This window comes from Notechis scutatus, chromosome 4 (assembly GCF_049901735.1).
Source record: "Notechis scutatus isolate UNSWTSFEM ecotype Mainland chromosome 4, rNotScu1.2, whole genome shotgun sequence".
NCBI lineage: Eukaryota > Metazoa > Chordata > Lepidosauria > Squamata > Elapidae > Notechis > Notechis scutatus.
Genome location: NC_142012.1, coordinates 23,877,840 through 23,900,378, shown reverse-complemented (window position 1 = coordinate 23,900,378; position 22,539 = coordinate 23,877,840). Strand labels below are relative to the sequence as shown.

Sequence of the window (22,539 nt, the reverse complement as noted above, 5' to 3'; positions counted from 1 at the left end):
CCATAAAATACATGATTTTACTTTATTTCCCTCAGATTACAGAATATAAATTTCAGTAAATTTTACATTTATAATAAAAGCAATTAAGTAAATAATTCAGTATTTGGTAATTCTCATTTCCTAAACCTATGATGGCGAACCTATGGCACGCGTGCCAGAAGTGGCACGCAGAGCCATCTCTGCCAGCACGCAAGCCGTTGGCCTGGATCAGGTCCACTGCACATGCACATGTGCCTCCTGCCAGCCAGCTGATTGTTGGGTAACTGCCACGCATGTGTGAGGGGTGGGGTGTGCGTGGGAGATGCACATGCGCAGAGGTGTGGGGCATGTGCAAGAGGCGCACGCATGCAGAGGCAACTGGTGTGCGTGTGGGGGGGGTGTCACGTGCATTGCATTATGAGTGCGACTTTTGGCACGCGACGACGAAAAGGTTAGCCATCATTGTCCCAAACGAAGGCTTCAGAATGTATTTTAACATGAATATTTGTTTCCTATTTCAAGGATTTTCAAATTGGTTCTGTAAAACCTGAGCCTTCACCAGAAACAACGCAAAAAAAAAAAAATAAAGTTAATTCTCATCACTTACAGCTTTGTCTCTTTTCCAAAGGCTCCGGTTTTTATTTATTTAACTACTGTAAAAGGTTCTCTGGCCTGAAAAATTTGAATTTTTGATATGATAGTAATTTTGCTTGGCACACAGGCTTACACATATACTAAGTATAAATATGTGCGTAGATTTGACTTCTTGCCTGCTTCACTTTCTAAAGGCTGGTGATTTTAGCTCACCCATTGCATTGTGCCACTGATTTCTTAACTTACTAGTAGTTGGCTGCACTTGAATAACTCACTGAGGCATAGCATACATTGTTTGAAATTATAATTAGTTTAGACAATATAGGAAAAATATACACATTTTACAACAGTTTTACCTACATCTGGTTCAATTTAAAGAAATTATTTGAATTAAGAATTTTTATACAGAAAACTACAGTTGCTAAGAATAATTGGAGAAAGATAATACAATAGTGTCAAATCAGCCAGAAATAGGAAGAACACTGGAAGAAAGCATTTAGGTACATAAAAAGCGATACAGTGCAACCTTGGGTCACGACCGTAATCCGTTCCAGGACTTTGGTCACAACCCGATTTGGTCATGACCGGAAGCGAGACTGACCGCACATGCGTGGACCAAAAAAAATGGCGTGGAAGGGGAAATTGCTGTGGCAGGGAAAATTGCCGCGGCTGTGTTTGGTCACCACCCGAGGATTTCTTCACGACCAGTCGAACATTTAGTGGATTTTTTGGTCGGCACTCAATTTGGTCGTGGTCAGAAGCATTCGTGACCCGCGGTTCCACTGTTTCTATAATATAATTCTAACCAACCTGAGATTTTCCAGATATTTTATACTCCTAAGCATTTGAATAGCAATTGAGAAAAGCTAGTAAAATAATTTTTTATATTTTTAATACCCACAGTAGAACATGCTTAAAAACAAAATTGTCTTCTTAACAGTCTGTTTTTAAAAATAAAACTTTTATTTAGTCAAATATTTTATTTATATAACACTTTATTTAGATTAACATGCTTCACACTTTGTTGAAACATAGGCACCTTAAAAAAAGCAATCCATTATTCGAGATCTTGGATTTTACATTCTCATCCTAAAGTTCTAAACAAGGCATTCATTTTGAAATAAACATTTAGACAATATAAACATTAGCAAGGTATAGGCAACTAATATACCCAGCTCTTACACAGGCCCTTAGTGCCTTCTAAAATGCAGAAATACAGACCTTTGGAATCTGACAAAATTATAAAGTGCTTCAGTAAAAGACTGCTTCATTACAAAAGGACACATACCCATACCAAGGATCAGTTGTATTTTGCCTGATAAGATTATCTGCCATAGCACTAATCATCTAAATGTTAGCAGTGCAATCGAAGGACAAGGATTGTCAAAGATGGCCAAGTTTCCTTTTTAAAGGATAATTCATTCTGCAAGCTAATTCATATTACACTATATCACAATGCCCTTTTATGAACCAGTTAAATATTGTTCATGCAATAAACCACAAGTAAGCAAAAATGGTTCAGTGTGTTCATCAAACCTGCTGATCCATTAATTCAGGTTCTCTGTGAACTGAAAATGAATGAAAACCCGCCATTTTCAGTTAGAATTACTTTTGATTTTCCATCAAAAAGTACAAGCCCCAAATTTTGGTAGTATGATTTTTTAAAATTAGGATAACATGCATGAAAAGGAATAGTTACCTTTCTTACCTCACCCAAGGAAAAATTTTCTTTTTTAAAAAGCGGTTGATTTAATTAAAAAGTTACAAAATAAAGTTCTTTTCAAGCATGTCTAAGTGCATCCTCATTTATGCTTCTGTATGAAAACAGGAATGGGAAAAAGTTAAGGGAGTCTTTCTCTCACATAAATGTGAGTTGTGGTTAAATACATGTACATCTTTTTATTATGCTGAATAGCATCTAAATGTTCATCAAAACATTCTGCATTTATGGACCATGAAACGCAGAATGTTTTGATGAACATTTAGATGCTATTCAGCATAATAAAAAAGATGTACATGTATTTAACCCCAACTCACATTTATGTGAGAGAAATATAGGAACTAACAATTATTCTTCCTCTCTCTACATTTTAGTATTTAAAAAGCATGGGACTTAAATTCTAATCTTATTTTGGCAAATAAGATTAGAATAAGAGTTACATTCCTATCATTCATTTCTAAAGGCCTTTTTAAATTAAATTTTAAGTCCCAAAAATCAAACTCAAATATTTGTCAATTGAATTATTTTATGCATAGTTCATGCCAGGACCACAATTATAACTAGTCAAGACTGCTCTCCAATACAAATGGCAGAACATTAAGGTACCAGAGACAAGTACATCTTCTGTCCAATAAAATCATATTTTCAAATATTATCATTATATTTCCTATGCTAAGTACATCTTCTGTCCAATAAAATCATATTTTTAGATATTATCATTATATTTCCTATGCTCTTCTGGAGCAGTACAGTTTGACCATGCTAATGTCGCTTCCTATGGCATTTACATTATTTATTACGCATTTTCAACATAGATGTTACGGGTGGCTTGCTGGTTAAATCAGGCTGAGCTCAGCAGTTTCTGAAATCTGCCAGAAACTCAGAATGTGAACAGTTGAGAAATTACCTAAATTGTGCCAACAAAAATTTGCTTTTAGCAAACAACAAATAAATCTCACGATATTAAAAATTGAATTGTGCAAGTCTACTCAATGTTTTGCTTTTCTTGATTAGCCCAAAGGAACAGTAGTTGGGCAGTGATGGTCCCTTAGAATCAATAACATCATTCTGCATCACCCCTGGAGATCTCACTCCATCTCCATCACCTTTTAAAAGTAAATTTTGCCTTCATTATTAAAACAAGGGTGGAACATTCATTTAATTGAACATATCTATGTATGTTTGAGGCTTTACACTTAAAAAAAAAAGCATCCTCCCTGAAGCATGTAAAAGGGGATTGAATCTGAGGATTGAACTAACATTTGCATGTGCAGGACAGCTATTTTTTTTTATTTACTGCTGAAAGTGAAGACAAGTCAGACTTATCCAATAGAAGACACCCCTCTTCCTCCTGAACAGTCTCTGGTTTTTAAGACAGTTTGCAATGCCACTCAAGTTTTCAAGATAACCTGTTATGCATCTTAACTATGTCTTTTTAAAAGTCCCAAATACATAAGTGCTTTCTGAAATTTTTTTTGGGGGGGCTTTTGTCTATTGTCGTGTGCAAATTAGATTTCCAATCATTTGCTTTTTATCTACTTAAAAAAGCAATTAACAACCAACGGTTCCCTTATGTGTGGCTGCCCCAATTTTCTCTTGTTACTCAGCAGCTCTTGGGGTTTACATACTTCAATTTTTTATAATTGAAGAGTTTCAGCATATCAAGTGGGGGACAGCCCAAGCAAAGGAGAAAGTGCTTGATAAGTTTTGGATACCCCATGGGCTGAAATTTCCTAGCCTGCTTTGGGCTAATGAGTAGGTTTTGGTGAAGAACGTTTCATTTATAGCCTTGAATTTCATATAGTAACATGAACATCATGCAGCATTTTTTTGGAAGTTTCCTCATCTCTTTAAGGCAATAAGTTTAAATGGGAAGGGAGCTAATGTCAGGCCAAATCTTCCTTCCATTGGTGGTTTCTTTAAGTCCTCAGGGTATATAAAGGTGAAACTTTGCAAAAGGCTCACAAACATCAAGAAAAGCTCCATCTTGGCAAGCTGTTCTCCCATGCACACACGTTTGCCTTTAAAAACAAAACAAAAACAAGAAAAGGGGTTACAGGAAGACAAAAATGAGTTTTCACAATTAATTAGTGCAGAAAACAGTTTTCTTTTTATTTCAATTTTATTCAATTTGATGAAAGGGCATTTGCTTCAAAGAAATGATCAAATGATGGGTGGAATATTGCAGCCTTTTGTCTGTATTTACTGTATGTGTATGCACATATGAGAAAAAGGATTTCCTCTCTTCAGATATTTAGATATGAGTCATTGGACCTCTCCCTCATTCAATCCCAAAGGAAAACATTGAGAAGGAACTCTTCCTACAATTAGGGGCATTCTTGTTACTAAGAAGCTCAGCTCCATAGAAATTGTTGGAGAATGTCTTCTTCCCTTGAAGACACCAGAGCAATTGTCCCCCTAATTTCTCAGAACAAATCCAATGAAGAATTTTGAACACTATTGATGCATTTCTATTAGCATTCTTTTTTTCTGTTCAATAATGTCTGATTCTTGGAAACTGCCTGGACAAATCCCTGCAGTTATTTTGGTAAGATTTTGCAGAAGGGATTTGCCATTGCCTCCTTCTCAGGACTGAGAGAAAGTGACTGGCCCAAGGTCACCCTGCTGGTTTTGTGCCTAAGGCAGGACTAGAACTGACAGTCTCTGATTTCTAGCCTAATCCCTTAACCACTACACCATAATAGCTCTCTAATTCTCTCCTACAATTTATTAAAATGAAATTCTAGGTAGTTTTTTTTCTACCCATTCTGTTTCTAAAATGGTTTTGACAAAAGGCAGCATCACAAAAGAACTGATTCTTATTGTATAAATATTTTCTGCACTGTTTGTTGTTATTCATAGCCTGTTTACCTAATGTATGATATAGTATTACGGCTGTGGAAAACCATCACTTGCCTATAAGAAGTTATGGGGCTACAGCCTTATGGAATGAGCCTCCAAGGTCATAGTTAAAATGTTCTAAATAGGTTTTGTTTATTGAAAAATAATAAAAGGATGATCTAAGGAATGATAGTAAATATTTGCAGTTAAAAGACTTGGAAAAAACTGGTCTCCTGTTACACAATCTTATATAATGTCAAATCTGGGAGACAAGGTTGAGGCCTGATCTATATTTTTCCTACATTCCTACACCACCTAATTCGGTGATACACAAGTTGTGGCCTTCGAAAACCTTGGAAGTTGACCTTTTAAGTTTGCTGATAAATTATAACTCAATACATTCATGAAGAATGATGATAAAATTGCATCACTTCAACTTCTTTTATTTTATATTGCCTTTACATTAAATGAATTTCATTGCTTTCTCACAGCCCTAATAAAGATGTACATTCTTGGCCAAAGTCACTGTTTCCCCTATTGTCCTAAGAGCATTTCTGCTTCATCCAGTATTTTTGATACCACTTTATGATATTTTTAAAAGTTTTTCAAATTTCTTATCAGTCATTGTTGCTGTAATGTAATTTTTTGTTTTCAAGTTCTGTGCAGTATCAGCAATTGTGGGCTATGACTGGCATCTGGGTTCAAGAAATTGGGGTTCTAGCATTCATACCCAAGTACATATAATAGGTGTGAGCAATACATCAGTTAAATTGAACCTTCACATGTGGACCTTTTCATGGCTGACAAAATGATTGCTTCTGACCCCAAAAGGGTCCTCTGCAGTGTCTACTACAAATAAGTAGGTGATTTAAAGATCTATCACATTAATGTTGACATAATCTTTACTCTAAACGATTAAATTACCAATTCCAAAAGGAATAAATGTTTCTTTTTTGAGGAGCTGGCCATTCTCATCCAGAAATCTTGCCGGGCAAAAATCATTTGGGTTTTCCCATTTTTTGGGATCTCTGTGCACGGACCACAGGTTAGGAACGATTACACTGCCCTTTGGAATAAGGTATCCCTGAAGCTCTGAAAGGAGAATAAAGCTCAGGTTAAAACATACAGATCTCCAAAGATCAATAAAGTACCAATTCATAACTAGAAACATCAAAACTGAAGCAATTCTCCTCTATAGAATTCCTTTCCTCTAGCTCTTAGTTCCTGAAATCAACAGGCATTAAAATACTGATTTGGATGTTATTTTGCCTATTATTTTATTTGTTATTACAGGAATGCAAGTGTGCGTGCGTGCGTGTGTGTGTGTTTGTGGAAGAGGGAAATGTAAACATAAGGGAGACTAATCAAACCACAACATTATAAACATAAATGTCATGCTTTTTGTAAATATTACAGCCACTTGAAATATGCTTTCAGCTACAGCAGGCAATCCATTTGCTTCCCCTCCCTGTAAAAATTCCCTGGTTGCTACTAAATTACAATTCCTAAGGTGACAAAACAAGAAAGTATTAACAATTAAATAAAGAATGCCACCTGTAAAAATGAAAGTAAAAGCAAGTTATTGTAATTGTTAGATTAGTATCCTACTTTTCATTCAGAATCTTAAGGTATTGAGCACAATATTCCCTCCTTTAGCTTTAACCCAGAGGTCTCATTCTGGCGGCCCGCGGGCCAATTGCGGCCCGCAGGACGATATCCTGTGGCCCCCACTGTGATATGAAAGTATAATATTAGTGTATAATATAAATATAAAGTATAATATAAAGTATAATATTATGCGGCCCAGCCTCACCCAGACTCTGCCTCCAGCGGACCCCAGGTAAATTGTGTTTGAGACCCCTGCTTTAACCCATAACAACAACACTCTTGAGATGGTTGAACTAAAGAGTGGTTGGCCAAGAATTACCAGTAAACGTCTACATTAGAAGAAGGACTTGTACTTGGGTACCCCTTGTCCTAGTTCAACAAATTAACTACTATGCTACCCTGGAATTTGTAGCAACACAAATGTTGCTCATTTCAGTTTTTCAAATTTCTACTGAAAGTATTGTTTCTCAGCCAAATGAACTTGCAGCAGGAAAGAACAGCATTTTCAAGCTGACCAGCATATCTCCTCTTCAATACTGACCGGTAGATTCTGAGGCCATCCGAGGAATAGAAAGAGGGACAACCACTGTCATCCTTTGAATTTCCATAATAGTTGCTTCTGTAAAGGGCATGTGCACTTTATCAGCCAGGGTAGGAGGTCTGTTGCACCCAATTACCAATTCAATTTCTTCTTGAACCTTTCCTATGCAAAATAAATAAATAGTAAAATGAATGTTTTGGGTGGGTAGAGAACTGGTTCATCTGCAGCCTAATGAAAAAGACGGAGGGTTATTGGATATAGAGAGAGAGACTTTCATGATACAGGTCCAGAAGAGTGACACAATCTGCTCTTCTAGATGCGAGTTCCTTTAATCTTGTATTTGTCTGCTGTGCCGTAAAAATCTGTACACTGATTAGTTTTAGATGTGCTTTAGTATTTTGAAAAATAATGTCTTTGTGAATTTGGTTCACTGAAGCTGGAATTTCATTCTGTCTGCATACATAGGAAATAGAAAGTAGGAATAAAAAGGCAATTCTCTCCTTGGTTCAGATATGTAAAGTACTGTCCCAAGGAATCATTATTGGGAACTTGCCTTTTTTTAAGTAAACAATTTGAAATTAAGATTTGAGTAGTGAAGGCATTATACCTGCTGATATTATCAAAACGTCCAGGGTGGACATACCAAAAAAGGACTGTGGATTGCCCTGAAAGTCCCTCTCCTAGTGGGCAAAATGTCTTCAAATGTAGTTTAATATAAATGCATAAAATTATGTATGTTGGCATAAAAATCCCCATGTTTCACCTATACATTAATGGAATTAAGCTAATAGTGATCAAACAAGAAAGAAACTTGGAACTATGATATATTAGAAAGTTCAGTGAGATATCAACCTAGCATGGAGATGCTGTTAAAAAAAATGAATGTATGCTTGGAAAGAAATTGGGAAAAAAAGAATTGGCAATCCCAAAATGCCCTTATATAAATCTATGGTGAGATCACGGTTGGGAGTGTCATGTACCTTTCTATTTAGCACACCTTAAGAAAGATTTTAAGCCTAAAGCCTGAAAAAGTATAACAGGCTACAGCAGTTGTCCTGTAAGAAAAACTATAGCAACTGGCCTGCTTAACTTGGAAAAATTAGGATAGCAGCAGATGTGACAAAGGTATAGAAAATCATGAATGGCACAGATGGAGAAATAAGGCTTTTGTCCTTTCTTCACAATGAGGACTGAGGGTAGTCATTGAAACTAATTGCACAGAGATTCATGATTAATATAAGGAACTCTATTTCATACAGTCCACAAGTCACTGCCAAGATGGATGGTTTTCAAAGGGTACTGGCCAGATTCACAGAGAATCAGTTGATTACTGGCTACAAATTCCATTTTCAGACTGTATGTCTTAAATACTGGTTTCTGGAAAATAACAGAGAATGAGGGATAACCTTTACAGGATTGTAAGATTTCTGAATAAATCCAGCTGAACATTGGGAGACACAATATGCTGGAATACATGGGCCTAAGGCCTGAATTGGGCATTGGTAAATTTACCTGTGAACACCCTTTCTATCTATGCTGCGAGAGAACCCAGGATGGGGTAGACTCCTTCTTATGACGTCACTAAGCTGGGTCTGTACTTGTATATATAAAAAGCCAGCCCCCGGGAGAATCCCCAGCTTTGGCGAAGATACTTGACAGACTTAAGAAGTGTCTCTGAAAGCAAACAATCCAATACATTAACATGCCTTACCATCTCTGGACGAACCAAGGGAGGGGCTGGGCTCTCTCGCAGCATAGATAAAAAGGGCATTCACAGGTAAATTTACCTCCATGCTGCGAGAGGCCAGGATGGAACATACCAAAGCTTGCATGTCCACGGGTGGGTCCTTGTCTGGCCAATCACTCCAACGGTGGAAACACTCGCTGAAGAACCCGTCTGCTGAAGGCCGCCGTCGCTGAGGCAAAGGAATCCAGGCGGTAGTGTCTGATGAAGGGAGACAGGGATGTCCACATAGCCACTCTGCAAATCTCTTCCAAGGATGCCTGGGTGGCCCAAGCAGCTGAAGTGGCTGCACTTCTGGTAGAGTGTGCCGTTAGACCACGGGGTACCAGAAGAGCCACTGCTTTGTAGGCTTGTGCGATGCACGTCCTGACCCACCTGCTAATAGTGGGGGAAGAAGCCTTGCTCCCCAAGTGAGAAGATGAAAAGGAGACAAACATGGCTTCTGTCTTGCTAAAAGGGGAGGTGCGCTTGATGTAAATTCTAAGAGCCCTTCTGACATCTAGAGTATGCCACTTGCGCTCTAAGTCATGGTGTGGAAGAGGACAGAAGTCAGGTAACACAATGACTTGGGACCGGTGGAACCAAGTGTTAACCTTTGGGATAAAGGAGGGGTCCAGACAGAGAACAACCCTATCATTGTGAAAGATGCAAAGATCCTGCCTGATAGAAAGGGCGGCCAGTTCTGACACCCTTCTGGCCGAAGTGGTAGAAACGAGGAAAACTACCTTTAGAGTTAGGAATTGGAGAGACACTGTTCTAAGGGGTTCAAAGGGGGGCTTTAAGAACCAAGTGAAGGTCCCATGAAGGATACCTGTGCACCACAGGAGGGTGTAGGTTGGAAGCCCCTTTCAAAAATCTCCTGACTGAGGGGTGATGGGACAAGGAAGGAAGCGAATCCCATGAAAGAACTGAGGAGAGAGCTGCTACCTGGCGACGTAAGGTATTGGGGGCTAAACCTTTCTCCAAGCCATCCTGAAGGAATCTAAGAACCTCTGCCAATTGGGCTGAGGAAGGAGAGAGACCCTCCTTGAGGCACCATTGGGAGAAAACCCTCCAGGTGGCATCATAGAGGCGCCTCGTAGAAGGTTTGCAAGAAGCCTGGATGGTGAGGATAACCCCCTCTGGGAGATTAGCCTCCCTTAGCTGCTGCCGCTCAAGCGCCACACGGTCAGCTTCAGCCACTGGGGCTCCGGATGGATCAGGGCCCCTTGGTGCAGGGAGATGGGCGACCCCCTCCCCCCCAAAAGGGCCGTTTACCAGCAGAAGATTGTTGTCTGCCAGGTGGTTCTTGACGTTGGTCTTGGCGCTGAGAATACGCCCTCTGTGGCCGAGGAAAGCAGGAGGTAGATTCCGCCCGAAAGGCAGGTGGCCGATAAGGAGCTGGGCAATAGTCAGCTTTTTTCCCTGAGGAGGAAATAATTTTACGTTTATCTCTGGTCTCGATGAGATACGGCTCTAGAGCCTCGCCGAAAAGCTTGTCTCCTGCACAGGGGGCAGAGGCCAGCTTCCATTTGCAGTGTGACTCCACCTGCCAATTTCAGAGCTACAGAAGCCTTCTTGCCACCACCGAAGATGCCATGGCCCTTGATGCAAATTTGGCGGAATTGAGGGTGGCATCTGCAGTGAATTCTGCCACTGCTATAATTTTGTTAAGGTCCTGATGAGACCTGAGATCAGAGGCAGGCAATCGATCCTGCAATTGGTGCAGCCATCGTAGAGATGCCCTCGTGAAAAACGATGCAGCAGTTGAAGCCCGAACAGCCCACGCAGCTGCTTGGTGGTTGCGCTTGAGGGTCTGTTCAGAACACTTGTCCTCTGGTTTAAGGACATCCTCTGGCTCGGTGGGAGTGCCAGAAGAGGAGAATGATGCCACAACCGGAGCGTCTACTGAGGGCACTGCAAGGGCGTTGGCTAAGGATGTGCTAACATTGTAAAACCGTTTGTCCAAAGATGATGGACGAGGACCTGCTGAAGGGGAAGCGCACTGCTCCTTGACCATGTCGAGAAACAAAATGGGAGAAGGCAAAACCTCTGTATGTACTACTCACTTGGAGAAGAGCGAGGCTCCTTGCTCGGAGGGTTCCCCTTGTGGTTCAGGTGCTGCTTCCTCAGGTGACAGCTTGGCAGTGACCAGGGCCTTGCTAAGTAGGGGTATAAAGAGGGCTGGTTTAAAGACTAATGCAGAGGAGGGCTGGTCTGGACGAGAGTCTTCTTCCTCTGAAAGATTGCAATCACAGATTTCGCCTTCTTCGCGCTCTGAATGAGAGGAGCAACTGTGTTCAGATAGGGAGGCGCCCTCTTCCCCTTCATACTCCTCCCATTCTGCCTGTGAAGAATGGACCCTGAGGTCTTGGGGTCTGTGGAAATCTCATTGCGGAGGTAAGGAAGCCATAGACTGAAAAGGGAGAAGGGCCTGAATCCTTTCCAGAGGCTGAAGAATCTGTTGAAAGCCTTCAGCCAATCCCTGCCTAATGGCTAAGGAAACAACATATTGGATCTTCCTGGACCTGTTATCAAAGGTCATGGAGGGCCGAAGGCCAGCTGCAGTGGGCGTGAAGGTGGCTTCCGATCTGATCTGGGAGGCCTGAACTCTGGAGGGAAGAGAGGGGGCATAGGGCCCAGAAGTTTGTTGGAAATATGGCCCAGACCTGCTGAAATCCAGAGGTTGTTGCTCAAATGCCTCAGGGGACCAGACCGGGGGAGGGGGGTCCAAAGGCTCCATGAACAACTTACCCTTCCCTGGGGGGGCTTCTCTGGAAACCCTGATGTTCGGCTGGCTGGGAAACCTGTTGCAGTTTCCCTCTCATTTGTTGAATAGTCTTGTTAATTTGTCTCTCTAGAGCTGCATGTCTGCGCTTCTCTGCCTTCAACTCAACCTGAGTTGTCTTCTTAGGGGCTAGAGCCTTAGCTCTGATTTTTGCAGCCACTTCCCTCTGAGCAGTACGTTGTCTGTGTCTTTTCCTTTTAGTGGGTTGGAGGGCCTGTTCCACTGGGGGGGGGGGACTTTGCATGAGCACTGTCCTGATCCATTTTAAATAAGCAAGGCTCAAGCGTTGAGAGAATGGCTCTCAAAAGTGCTTAAGGATGGCAGAGGGTGGAATTGGGTCTTTGGAGCCCTGAAAATGGCCGCCAGGCAACTTAAAATGGCCACTCACCTTGTGTCTGAAGAGACTGCACTCAAAGATGGCCGCTGCTCGTTGATGGCTCCAAGAAGTGAATTTCGCTCCTTAGGCTATTGCAAGCTCCGAGCGATCAGATCAGCCAGAGAAGGAAGAGATGCCTCCCATGTGATCAGCTGGCTGGCTCTGTTATCAGTTTGCCGATCAGTTTTATGATCGGATAAACTGTGGCTATGGGGAAGGTCTCAGACGCTTCCCTGCTTGCCTAGCAGCACTTGGAAAAATGTTTATCCCAACGTTGCAGGAGAACGGGGCCCCACTCTCGTGAAGTTGCAGCTGCCCAGATCCCTGGGAGCTGATTGAAGCAAGGGTAGCTTCTGTAGAAAATCACTGAATAAAGCTAACACTTTCAGAGACACAGCTTGTGACTTAAAGAAGCTGAGTCAAAGCTGGGGATTCTCCCGGCGGCTGGCTTTTTATATATACAAGTACAGACCCAGCTTAATGACGTCGTAAGAAGGAGTCTACCCCATCCTGGGCTCTCGCTGCAGCATGGAGAAGAACAGCAGAGTTCTTATTTTCATACAGTGGAGTATTTCAAAATAAATTAGGAAAAAAAAACTATTTGCACAGCTTTAATGCCAACTAAATGTCAAACACTGCCCTCTTCTCCCTGAACCAGAAATCTGACTGGAATCCTAAAATGTGTTGGAAAAAAAATAAGCCAACAAATTAAATGAATGGAATGTTTTTTACAAAAAAAGGTTAAAAGACTGTTTTGTTATGGATATTTTTGTCCAAGATTTGGTATTTTTCATTATCTGGATGGATGAACTCTTAAAATGGGACTGTGGAAGTGAGCTAATTTCCAGTCATAGTGCAGAAAAGAATATAGGGGCAATGTTTTGGTTTTAAAACAATGTTAAATCTATCTTGGGGTTTGCATTATAACTTTTCTACATTTCATGCTCCAAGATGGGGACAATAGGCCACCAATTTTCAGCAAGAAGGGTCAGAGGGCTCTGCAAAGATAGAGAAGCAAGTTGTCTATTTCTGTTCTAGAATATCCTATATTCATTTACTGAAGACTTTTCAAATTGCTGCCAACTGCAAAATCAGAACTTGTGAAAACTTTCGATAGGGTGGCAGAGAATAAATAATACATGAAACATGAAAGCTGTTCAGTCAGCAATTTGCTGTCACTATGTATGTTGTGCTTTTAGCAAAAAAAATATTTATTTTTATTCATTAAATTATTCACTAAATTTCTCAAGACTTAGTCCTCCTTTACAAAAAATTGAAACATCCACTCTAAAATATTAAAAGCAACATAGAGTAGCAATCAAAGCAACATGGTGACATCCTATTATTCCTCTAAATGGCTTTTGAAGAGTTTTGTTTAACCAACTTTTGAAAAACAACCACTGAGGGGGCCAATCTTGTTTTCAAGATAGGCTGTTCAAGAATATTGGGGCATTAGTGAAGAACACCCTTTGCCTTTTCTAGCTCCCAACCCTCTCATTTCAATGGGACAGCACTAGCAGTTTTTCCCAGAAAAATACATTGGATGGGCCAACTCTAGTTGGAGTTGCCATTAAAGACAATACAGATTAGACCAGCACCTGGAAACCTACTGAAAGTCAGTTCAAGAGCAACAATACAAGTATTATATGCTCATAGCAACAAACACCAACCCAAGAATCAGCTCCAGTGAAGATTCGCAACAGCCACACTTTCCACCCAAGCATGCAATAGTAGGCATGACTCAAAAAACATCTCCAAGTTGTAATCCTGCTACCTCAAGAGTAGTACTTCTATGTCAAGAGACACCACTTGAACAGACAAAATATTGTGATGAACAAACAGCAATTTCTTGCTTGGATTCAGTTTTAGCATGTTTTGTTCATCCAGACTCCAGCAGCCTTCAGATATTGGGATGAGATTTCTACAGTGCAATAGTGACATATAATTAATGCCATCTGCAAACTAAGGATATTTCACTTCAAACTGGCAGATGACATTTCCTAGTACTTTCAAGTAGATGGTAAAAAGCAGCAGGGAGAAGACCAAATCCTACAGCACAACCAAATAGCTACCATGCTTTTCCTTCCCCCATGACCACTAACTGAAACTAGCCTCTGAATCTTCTTCTTTACTTCCTGTTTTACCACTTCCGGTGTCGAGGGATCTTCTGAATAAGGAACAGAAGTGGAGCAAAATAGTGCCTGCAAATCATAATACCTATGCAATTCTATGTCCCATAGAATCAGAGGCTGCTGAGTGAGATCTGATAAGATTAGTAGAGCACATTACTCTAATCGAGGCTCTGACAAGGTCATCAACCCGAAAGCAATGCCATCTTGGTCCCAATCCATTTCTTTTAAAGCACCTTACAACTAAATCCCCAATGTACTACCTCCCCAACCCCCAAAATAGGTTGCATACTGGGCATTGGCTATTGAGAACAGTTGGATATAGATAGGCTCCTTCAGGGTGGTGGAATCAGAATCATCTTCAAGATAGCATTTCGTATCCTAAACCTTATTACCTCATGGCTTCAACTCATCAGCACCCTACCATCCCACAGCCTCAGAATCATGAGGTCCCCTTGGGAGAATTTGCAGTCTCTCTTTCTGCCTGTTTGTTATTGTTTCAGCTTTATTTATTCTTTTTAAAAAATGACTCCAAAGTTAATCTACCAGCATATCCCATTTGTTTGACAAATCCTACTTACAAAATGACCTAGAATATACTTTTAATCCAATCCTCTCTTGAAGCAGTAACTCTGCCTGGCTAGCTGAACAACATTTGATTGCTTGAACAACAAAGACACTTTTTATCTTCCTTAAATATTTTACTACCTTCAGCACCAGGCTGAGCAACTTTCTTGAGGTGAATGAGAATATATATAACTGAGGTTTGGTATTAGGGAAGCAGTTGGGCCACTATTTTCAGACCCTCTGGGGTAGTTGGGATTAAGGGACTTACACTGCTCAAGGAGAGAAAAACCTAAGTTGGCATATAATTATTATGTATAATATGTTAATTATGAAAAAAACTTTTAAAACATCAGTTCCAATACAGCTGTCTTGGAAGATTGCTTTGTTTCGTTTCTCAATCCTGAGAAAAGATAGTTTCATCTACTCTTTTATAGAATGTTTTAAATACAGTAGATATGTCTCTTTACATTGTGGAACATAACCCCTAATTCTACCACATACGCAGGACTTTCATTCCCAATGCATTGACAGAGATATCTTGTCTATTCCAAGTTCTGCAGAAGGTTTTGCCAAGAGGCTCAGATAAGTTCTCCTGCTCCTTGCATAGACTTTCCCTTCTTTTTTTTTTAAAGAAGTACAACCCCAGAAAGAGAATAAAGCAAACAAAAAATGCTGCTCCCTTTCCCTGTCATGGTTCTTTTTCGTAAACATCTTGGAAAGTCTGGCCCAACCCCACCCACACTTCTTAGAAAGCCCAGCCCGCCCACTCACCCAAGTAGAAAAGCTTTGAATTACTGACTTCAAAGTAGGTTTAGTAGGAAATGTAGATAAAATGCCACGTACTTTGCTCTTGTGGATGAAGGGACATGTAAAGAAGGCTCCAGAGTAGTGTGTTGGAGGTAGTGTCCGTGCCTGCAATAAAAAGGTCTCCAATAATGAAGAACAGGTAGTCTTCATTAAAGCTACTTTCCCCATTGATCTTCTTTTCCTCATCTGAATGCAGGAGATACATATCAATGAAGTCTCGGGGATACTGGACATCCAAGCTTTCCCTGTGCTGTCTAATGATGTTTTTCAAGAAAGCTCTGATATTTAGCACAATCTGCCTGAATTCTCTGAAAGGTCCAAAAGGAAGATAATAGAGCCATGGGCAAATGTTGACCAACAGTACCTGACTATTCACGCTGAACTCCATTGCACGTGACATAAGATTTAGCATGTTCTTGAACTCTGCATCATCATAATCAAAGCGCCTACCAAAGGCCATTGAGCAGATCACATTGGACACTGCGTTGCCAATAATAGGGAAAGGATTGAATTGCTCCTCTCCATGTTTCAGGATCTCATCTTTCACATACTTGAATTCTTCAATGATTTTAGGCTCCAGACTGTGCTTTCCTAATCCAAACTGACGGAGAGTTGAGTGGGAAAACTTCCTTTGTTTTTTCCACACTGGATTATAAGGCGCAAACACTACACCTGTATGGAGAAAAGAACATTTAAGATTTGAAATGGGGCTTCTTTGAATCCTTGGAAACCTTGTTTGCAGTTTCTTTCATTCCAAAGCCTTTGTCAGCCAGCCTGTTGCTTGCTAACATAGAAAGGGGAGAGGGAATGGGGGAAAATTACATTGCAGCTTTGCAACTGCTGTTATCTACACCAATGGTCACCAACCAGTGGGCCGGGGACCACTGGTGGTCCGCGAGAAAATTTTGGTGGTCCGCAGAGAAATATCACCCCAAAGCACCCCCAAAGCAATTAATCCAAGTCCGAGGGAACAAAAGGATTGTGTCGCTTGTATTGTGAACAACACAAGATAGTGAGGGGAGGGGGAAAAGAGTGGAAGGGGGAATTTGCCCCACTCGCTCCACGCGCCTCGCCTGGCCACTGGGCTGCTTCTTTCCACTTCTTTCTTTTTCTGCTTTTGGCTGCACACAAGGAAAGCAGCAAAAGTCTTTCTTTCTCTCCCCCCAAACTCCACCAGAAATGAGTCTTTGGGACCCTGCAAGGCATCCTGTTCCAAGAGGCTGCGCTGGCAAAGACTCATTTCTGGTGAAGTTTCGGGGAGAGAAAGAAAGACTTCTGCTGCTTCTGCTGCTTTCCTTGCATGAAGCCAAAAGTATCTCTCTCTCTCTCTCTCTCTCTCCCCCTGAGAACAGAGCTGGGGACGATATCCTGCAATCCCAAATAAAGAATGATTGATTGATAGAAAAATGAGGTGGGGAATTTTCCTGCAGACTTTTTTTGGATTTTCCCAGGATCTCTGGTCCACGGGATTTAAAATTATGAGTTTGGTGGTCCCTGAGGTCCAAAAGGTTGGTGACCCCTAATCTACACGGCTGAATTCGTTGGCTCTGGTATGTAGTTGCCTAGCTACAAGGGGGTTGGGCTGTGTATTGTGTTTGAAGTTGATGTGTTTGTGTGTTTTCCCTCATAGCTTTCTTGAAACTATTTGATTTCAGTTTGTTCCTAGTAAAAGTACTTTTCTCTAAATCTATGGAGCCAAGGATTTCTCTTTCCTATGAACTGAACAGAGGCAGCCCTGACAGCCTTGAAGAGACAATAATTTTGGACATAAATTGTATGACATCTGAGTTACATAGCCTAAGGCAGTGGTTGCCAACCAGTGGGCCAGGGACCACTGGTGGTCCGTGAGAAAATTTTGGTGGTCCGCAGAGAAATGTCACCCCCAAAGCACTCCCCCAAAGCAATTAATCCAGGATGCATGGGAACACAAGGCTGTGCCACCCACATAACCGCAGGAACACTAGGCTTGCATTGTGAACAACACACGATAGTGGGGGGGAAGGGTGGAAAGTTGCCCTACTTACCCCACGTGCCTGGCCTGGCTACTGGGCTGCTTCTTTCTGCTTCTTTCTTCTTATGCTTTTGGTTGCACGCAAGGAAAGCAGCAAAAGTCTTTCTTTCTCTCCCCCAAACTCCACCAGAAATGAGTCTTTGGGATCCTGCAGGCATCCTGCTCCAAGAGACTGCGCCGGCACGACAAGTCTCACGAAGATTCATTTTTGGCAGTTTGTGGGAGAGAAAGAAAGACTTCTGCTGCTTTCTCTGCATGAAGCCAAAAGTCTCCCCCCCCCCCTCCCCGAGAACAGAGCTGGAGACGGTATCCTGCAATCCCAAATAAAGAATGATAGATTGGTAGAAAAATGTGGTGGGGAATTTTCTTACAGACTTTTTTGGGGATTTTTTCCCAGGATCTCTGATCCATGGGATTTAAAATTATGAGTTTGGTGGTCCATGAGGTCCAAAAGGTTGGCAACCCCTGGCCTAAGGTGCCAGATCTGCATGTAACTCCAGAAAAGATCTCCAAAAATTATTGCCAAATTTTATCTTTTAAATATGACAGAAGATAAAAAATGTTTAAATACAAGACTGAAAGATAAACATATTTAATTTTAGTTACATTAAATAAAATGCAGCTTACATCTGGGAGACACATGTTTATTTTTAGGAGTACGCACCACTTCACAACCAAGTGCATCATCTGATATGGAAAAAAATGAGCATCCCTACTTTATGCAATGAATAGAGCATAAATCTTGAACCCAATCTTTCATTTTCTGCAAAAGCATCTTTGAAGCCATTGAAATTTCATTAGGCTTTAGAAACAGAGCAAGCTGCCTTAAGAGTGTGTCAGAATGTTTGCTCATCTAGCCAGTTCTGTAAATTTGCCAACCTCTTACTTAATGATGTGTTTAAAATTTCATTTTTCCAAAACAGTCATTTTGAAATCTGCCATAAAATATCTTTGGAAAGTTGAAATGCTTTAAAAATATGTTGTTCTTTTTCGTGTCCATTAATTATTTTGCACGAAGCTTGCTTCATATATCCTTAAGAATAAAGGGGCACTTCTGGCTGATAATGGCATGTATCACATTAACGGAAGAACACGTGAATACAGTTCTAATCTTGCATGTGTACTTGTACTAATGATAGTACAGCTGGTGTCATGGGCAATAGACAGGTGGGTTTGTTATAGATTTCTGAACTCATATCAAAAGATTTCAGAAATTTCAGAAATCTTCAACAAAGTCTTTTAACAGATTTCATTTGTTAATTGATAAGGTACTTGCACTACTTGTAATCTGCCTCACTTATATACATCATCTGCAGAACCATCCTGTCTCCTCCTTTTCCACTACCCTAATTTGAATCCTGCATTAGTCTAACCCTTTTATGCAGCTGATTAAGTGAACTATAGGTCACAAATCCATACATCCTTTAATGTAATTTGTTAGTTGGAAAAAATTGTTGGGTATTTCCTAATTGGGCTGTTTACTGTTTGTAGAGTTGTAATTGCAGGAATGTTCCTATCTGATGGCAAACCTCAGAGAAAAGAATGTTTCCAAGCAAATACAACTCAGGCAAACAAAGTTACTCATCTAAAGGAGGATTAGAGAGAGAGGAAGTAAACATATGTTGGCCTTTGACTAGAGATCATTAATTGTGTTAGTTACTATGCTGAACAATAACAAAAGTCAAGCAGAAACCAAAGTTAACCAATGTTAGAGGATAACTAAAAATGTGTATAAATGCAAGACTATATTCCAATAAAGTTCATCATGAATCAGTTGATCATGATCAAACACCTCGACTGCCTCATCATAGCAACAACTGTTAGTTTGCTAATCTGAGTGGGTAGTTTCTTGATTAGAGTGGGTAGTTTCTTGATCAGAAACTACCAACTAGTGTTAATCTTGGCCTTAATCATCCAGGTGTTGATTGCTAGTAAAGGTGGTATTTAGGCCTTTTTGGTTTTGGCGGTCTCTTTTAAATAGGTGTGTGGACATTGTCTCTATGTGCCCTATTGATGACCGATTTGTCTAAGTTTATGGTATCCAGGAATGTTCTAGTCCTTTGTGACTTGGCTTGGTCTAGAATGTTTTCCAGTTGAAAATATGGTTGTCTTCCTTCATGAACATCATCTAGCAGTCAGAAGTAGTGAGGGCATTTCCTTAATTTCACAACCCATGGACAGATTTAACCATGGTTTCAACTCAAAAACATCCTAGACCTAGACCAAACCAAGTCCAAAAACACTAAAGAATTCTTAGAAGCCTGGCACTCAGACAAATCCCCCCTCAATGGGCACATAGAAATAAACAACACCTACTACCATTCAAAAGAGGCGATCAAAAAGCCCCAAAAAGGAAAAATACCTAAAAACTTCTCCTTACCTCACCTCCTCCTCACCTCCTCCATACCCAGATAAGCAGAGATTAACACCAAGATTAATCAACAAGATCACTCCCACTAATAGGGTAAGCCACAAGCATATAAAATGAGAGCAAATCTGATTTCCTTACTAGCACAGATGATGTTACTTAGTTTGGGAAATGAAACCTCTGCCAGAAAACAACCTGGTTGAGAGAGCACCAAGGATTCCACAGTTTAAACCAGGTTACAAATATTCTCGAATAGAATAACAGAGTTGGAAGGGACCTTGGAGGTCTTCTAGTCCAACCCCCTGCCTAGGCAGGAAACCCTATACCGCTTCAGACAAATGGTTATCCAATCTCTTCTTAAAAACTTCCAGTGTTGCAGCATTTACAACTTTACAACAACTAGAGGCCATTGATTAATGGTACTAACTGTCAGGAAATTCCTCCTTAGTTCTAGGTTGCTTCTCTCCTTGATTCGTTTCCACCCATTGCTTCTTGTCCTGCCCTCAGGTGCTTTGGAGAATAGCTTGACTCCCTCTTCTTTGGGGCAGCCCCTGAGATACTGGAACACTGCTATCATGTCCCCACTAGTCCTTCTTTTCATTAGACTATCTTCTATCACTGTGCTACTTTATTTTGAAACCATGACTTGTTGGGTGTGTGTAAACCAAAACAGATACCCATAGATCAAAACAAAAACAGCCTTAGGGAAGAAAGTAAAGGTTTCTCTTTCACTCATTACACATGCCAAACTAAGGGATGGGCAGGGCTCTCCAACCTTAGCAATTTTAAGCCTGGGGTACTTCAACTCCCAGAATTCCCCAGCCAGTTTTGCTGGCTGGGGAATTCTGAGAGTTGAAGCTCCCCAGGTGTACAGTTGCCAAGGTTGGAGACCCCTGCTTTAGGAGAAGGAAATCTCTCCTTTGCCGGAAGGGTCCCTGACCAAATCCCTCCACCCCGTCGAACCCGCTGCCCGCCCACCCCCTCGTCCCGTTAGTTACCCTTCTTCTGGGTAACGATGGCCACGATGGGCATACTGGGCCGGTCGCTGAAGACTTCGGCCTGAGTGACCAGCGCATCCCGGACCGCCTCGAAGTCGCTCAGTACGATGACATGGCGGTTGCCCAATGCCATTCGGAAAATGCTGCCGTACATTTTCGCCAGCTCAGTCAGCAGCACATGCATCGGCGACGGCCCTCCCCACTCCTCGCCGGCTCGCTCGCCGTCGTTCCCTTCCTTCTTGTGGGGCAAGACCTGCAATCTTTTGGGCAGCAGGGCGAAGGCGAAGTTGCCCACCAGGGGCCAAGCCTTGGGGCCAGGCGGAAGGCGCTGCTGCAGACTCCGGCGGCCCAAGAGCCACCACAACGCCAGCAGCAGCCCGGCGGCTCCGAGCATCGCCGCTCTAACAGTCTCTGGGGCTAGAGAAGCAGAAGGCAGCGGCTCCCCCGAGCCGGCGACCGCCTTGGCCATCCCGCCTGAGGCAAAGGCCGAACCCAGCAGCAGCAGGTCCAGCGCGGCACCAACGGGCAACCTGTTATAGGGGGCGTCCGCTACTCCATCATCCGGGCTGTGGCGGGCGTGCCTTTGCTTTCCTGACCGCTGGCAGTAGCTCCTCCTTCGATTGGTTGCTTGCAGGGGAAGGAAGGAAACTCCCCCGAGCCGGTGACGTCTGAGGGGAGCATATTTTCTGCTTTGAGCCGCCGGAGCTGGAACTCGTTCTCGGCTGGCGCGCTGCGCGGGGACCGCTGAACGGCGGTTCTTAAAAGGCCGTGCAATCAGGGCCGCCGATAGGATTATTAAGTCCTGTGGAAGAAGACTAATTATAGTTACAACCAGGGTGTATACTATGATGTGTGTTTCAAAAGGACTTGATATATCCGGTATATACTGCCGTTGCAAAATGGGAAATGTGGTGAATAACGAAAAATGTATAATAATTTTTTTTAAAAAAAAGAAGACTAATATGGGCCCCCTCACCTACACATCGGCGCATAAATCAATAATATCATAATGGTACATTGATGAATGACTTTCAAACATAGTTGCAAATAGATTAAAAAGAGGTGCAATGCAGCGGCAGCAGCCTTTGGCGCGCTGGTGGGGACGTAGCGGCCTGCGGAGATCAAGCGGGTCTGCGAAATGGGGGCGGGGGGGTAGATGGGGGAAAAAGCATTGAAGTGAGATGGAGCAAAATAGAAACCTGGAAAACGCACCTTTCTTTAAAAGCGCTTTTTAAAGTGGTCTGGTGGGGGAAAAAGGGGAAATTCCAAATCGGTGTTGCCCTTTTTGTTAGCATAAATATAAATGCAGTACAACTTGGATACAGCTCTTTTCATCGAAACTGAATTTGCCATCCTAATATTTACGTGGTCATTTATATAACTTATAGCTAGTTTCAAAGGCTGTGTTTGCCCAACACTAAACAATGCAGTTACCACAACACGTTATGCAAAACAGCCCGTTTTTGGCTCAATGTAGTAGACAAACACG

General features: G+C 41.7%; 1 protein-coding gene and 1 pseudogene across 2 annotated transcripts; both read right to left on the bottom strand.

The window, feature by feature from the left end:
* Positions 1 to 1,513: 1,513 nt before the first annotated feature.
* On the bottom strand, positions 1,514 to 21,757 carry CYP2U1 (cytochrome P450 family 2 subfamily U member 1). 2 transcript variants are annotated; one of them, XM_087962948.1, is made up of 6 exons: positions 21,051 to 21,594; positions 15,710 to 16,345; positions 10,285 to 10,431; positions 7,284 to 7,445; positions 6,059 to 6,226; positions 1,514 to 4,314 (listed from the first exon to the last, which is right to left on the bottom strand). In XM_087962948.1, exons 1-6 carry the CDS (start codon positions 21,517 to 21,519, stop codon positions 4,136 to 4,138), a joined length of 1,761 nt encoding a protein of 586 aa, XP_087819074.1. In that variant the 5' UTR covers positions 21,520 to 21,594; the 3' UTR covers positions 1,514 to 4,135. The 2 variants fall into 2 exon arrangements, with proteins under 2 accessions (XP_087819074.1, XP_026524452.1); XM_026668667.2 differs by lacking the exon at positions 10,285 to 10,431 and having other exon boundaries at positions 21,051 to 21,757.
* On the bottom strand, positions 10,436 to 14,699 carry LOC148130675 (uncharacterized; annotated as a pseudogene).
* Positions 21,758 to 22,539: the final 782 nt, after the last annotated feature.

Excerpts from the sequence above, each read along its gene's own strand:
- CYP2U1 (XM_087962948.1), bottom strand. The coding sequence starts at position 21,519 with ATGGCCAAGGCGGTCGCCGGCTCGGGGGAGCCGCTGCCTTCTGCTTCT. Across the intron at positions 16,346-21,050 it reads CATCGTTACCCAGAAGAAGG|GTGTAGTGTTTGCGCCTTAT; the intron begins GTAACTAACGGG and ends TTCTCCATACAG. Across the intron at positions 6,227-7,283 it reads GATGGCCTCAGAATCTACCG|AGCTTCAGGGATACCTTATT; the intron begins GTCAGTATTGAA and ends TTCTCCTTTCAG.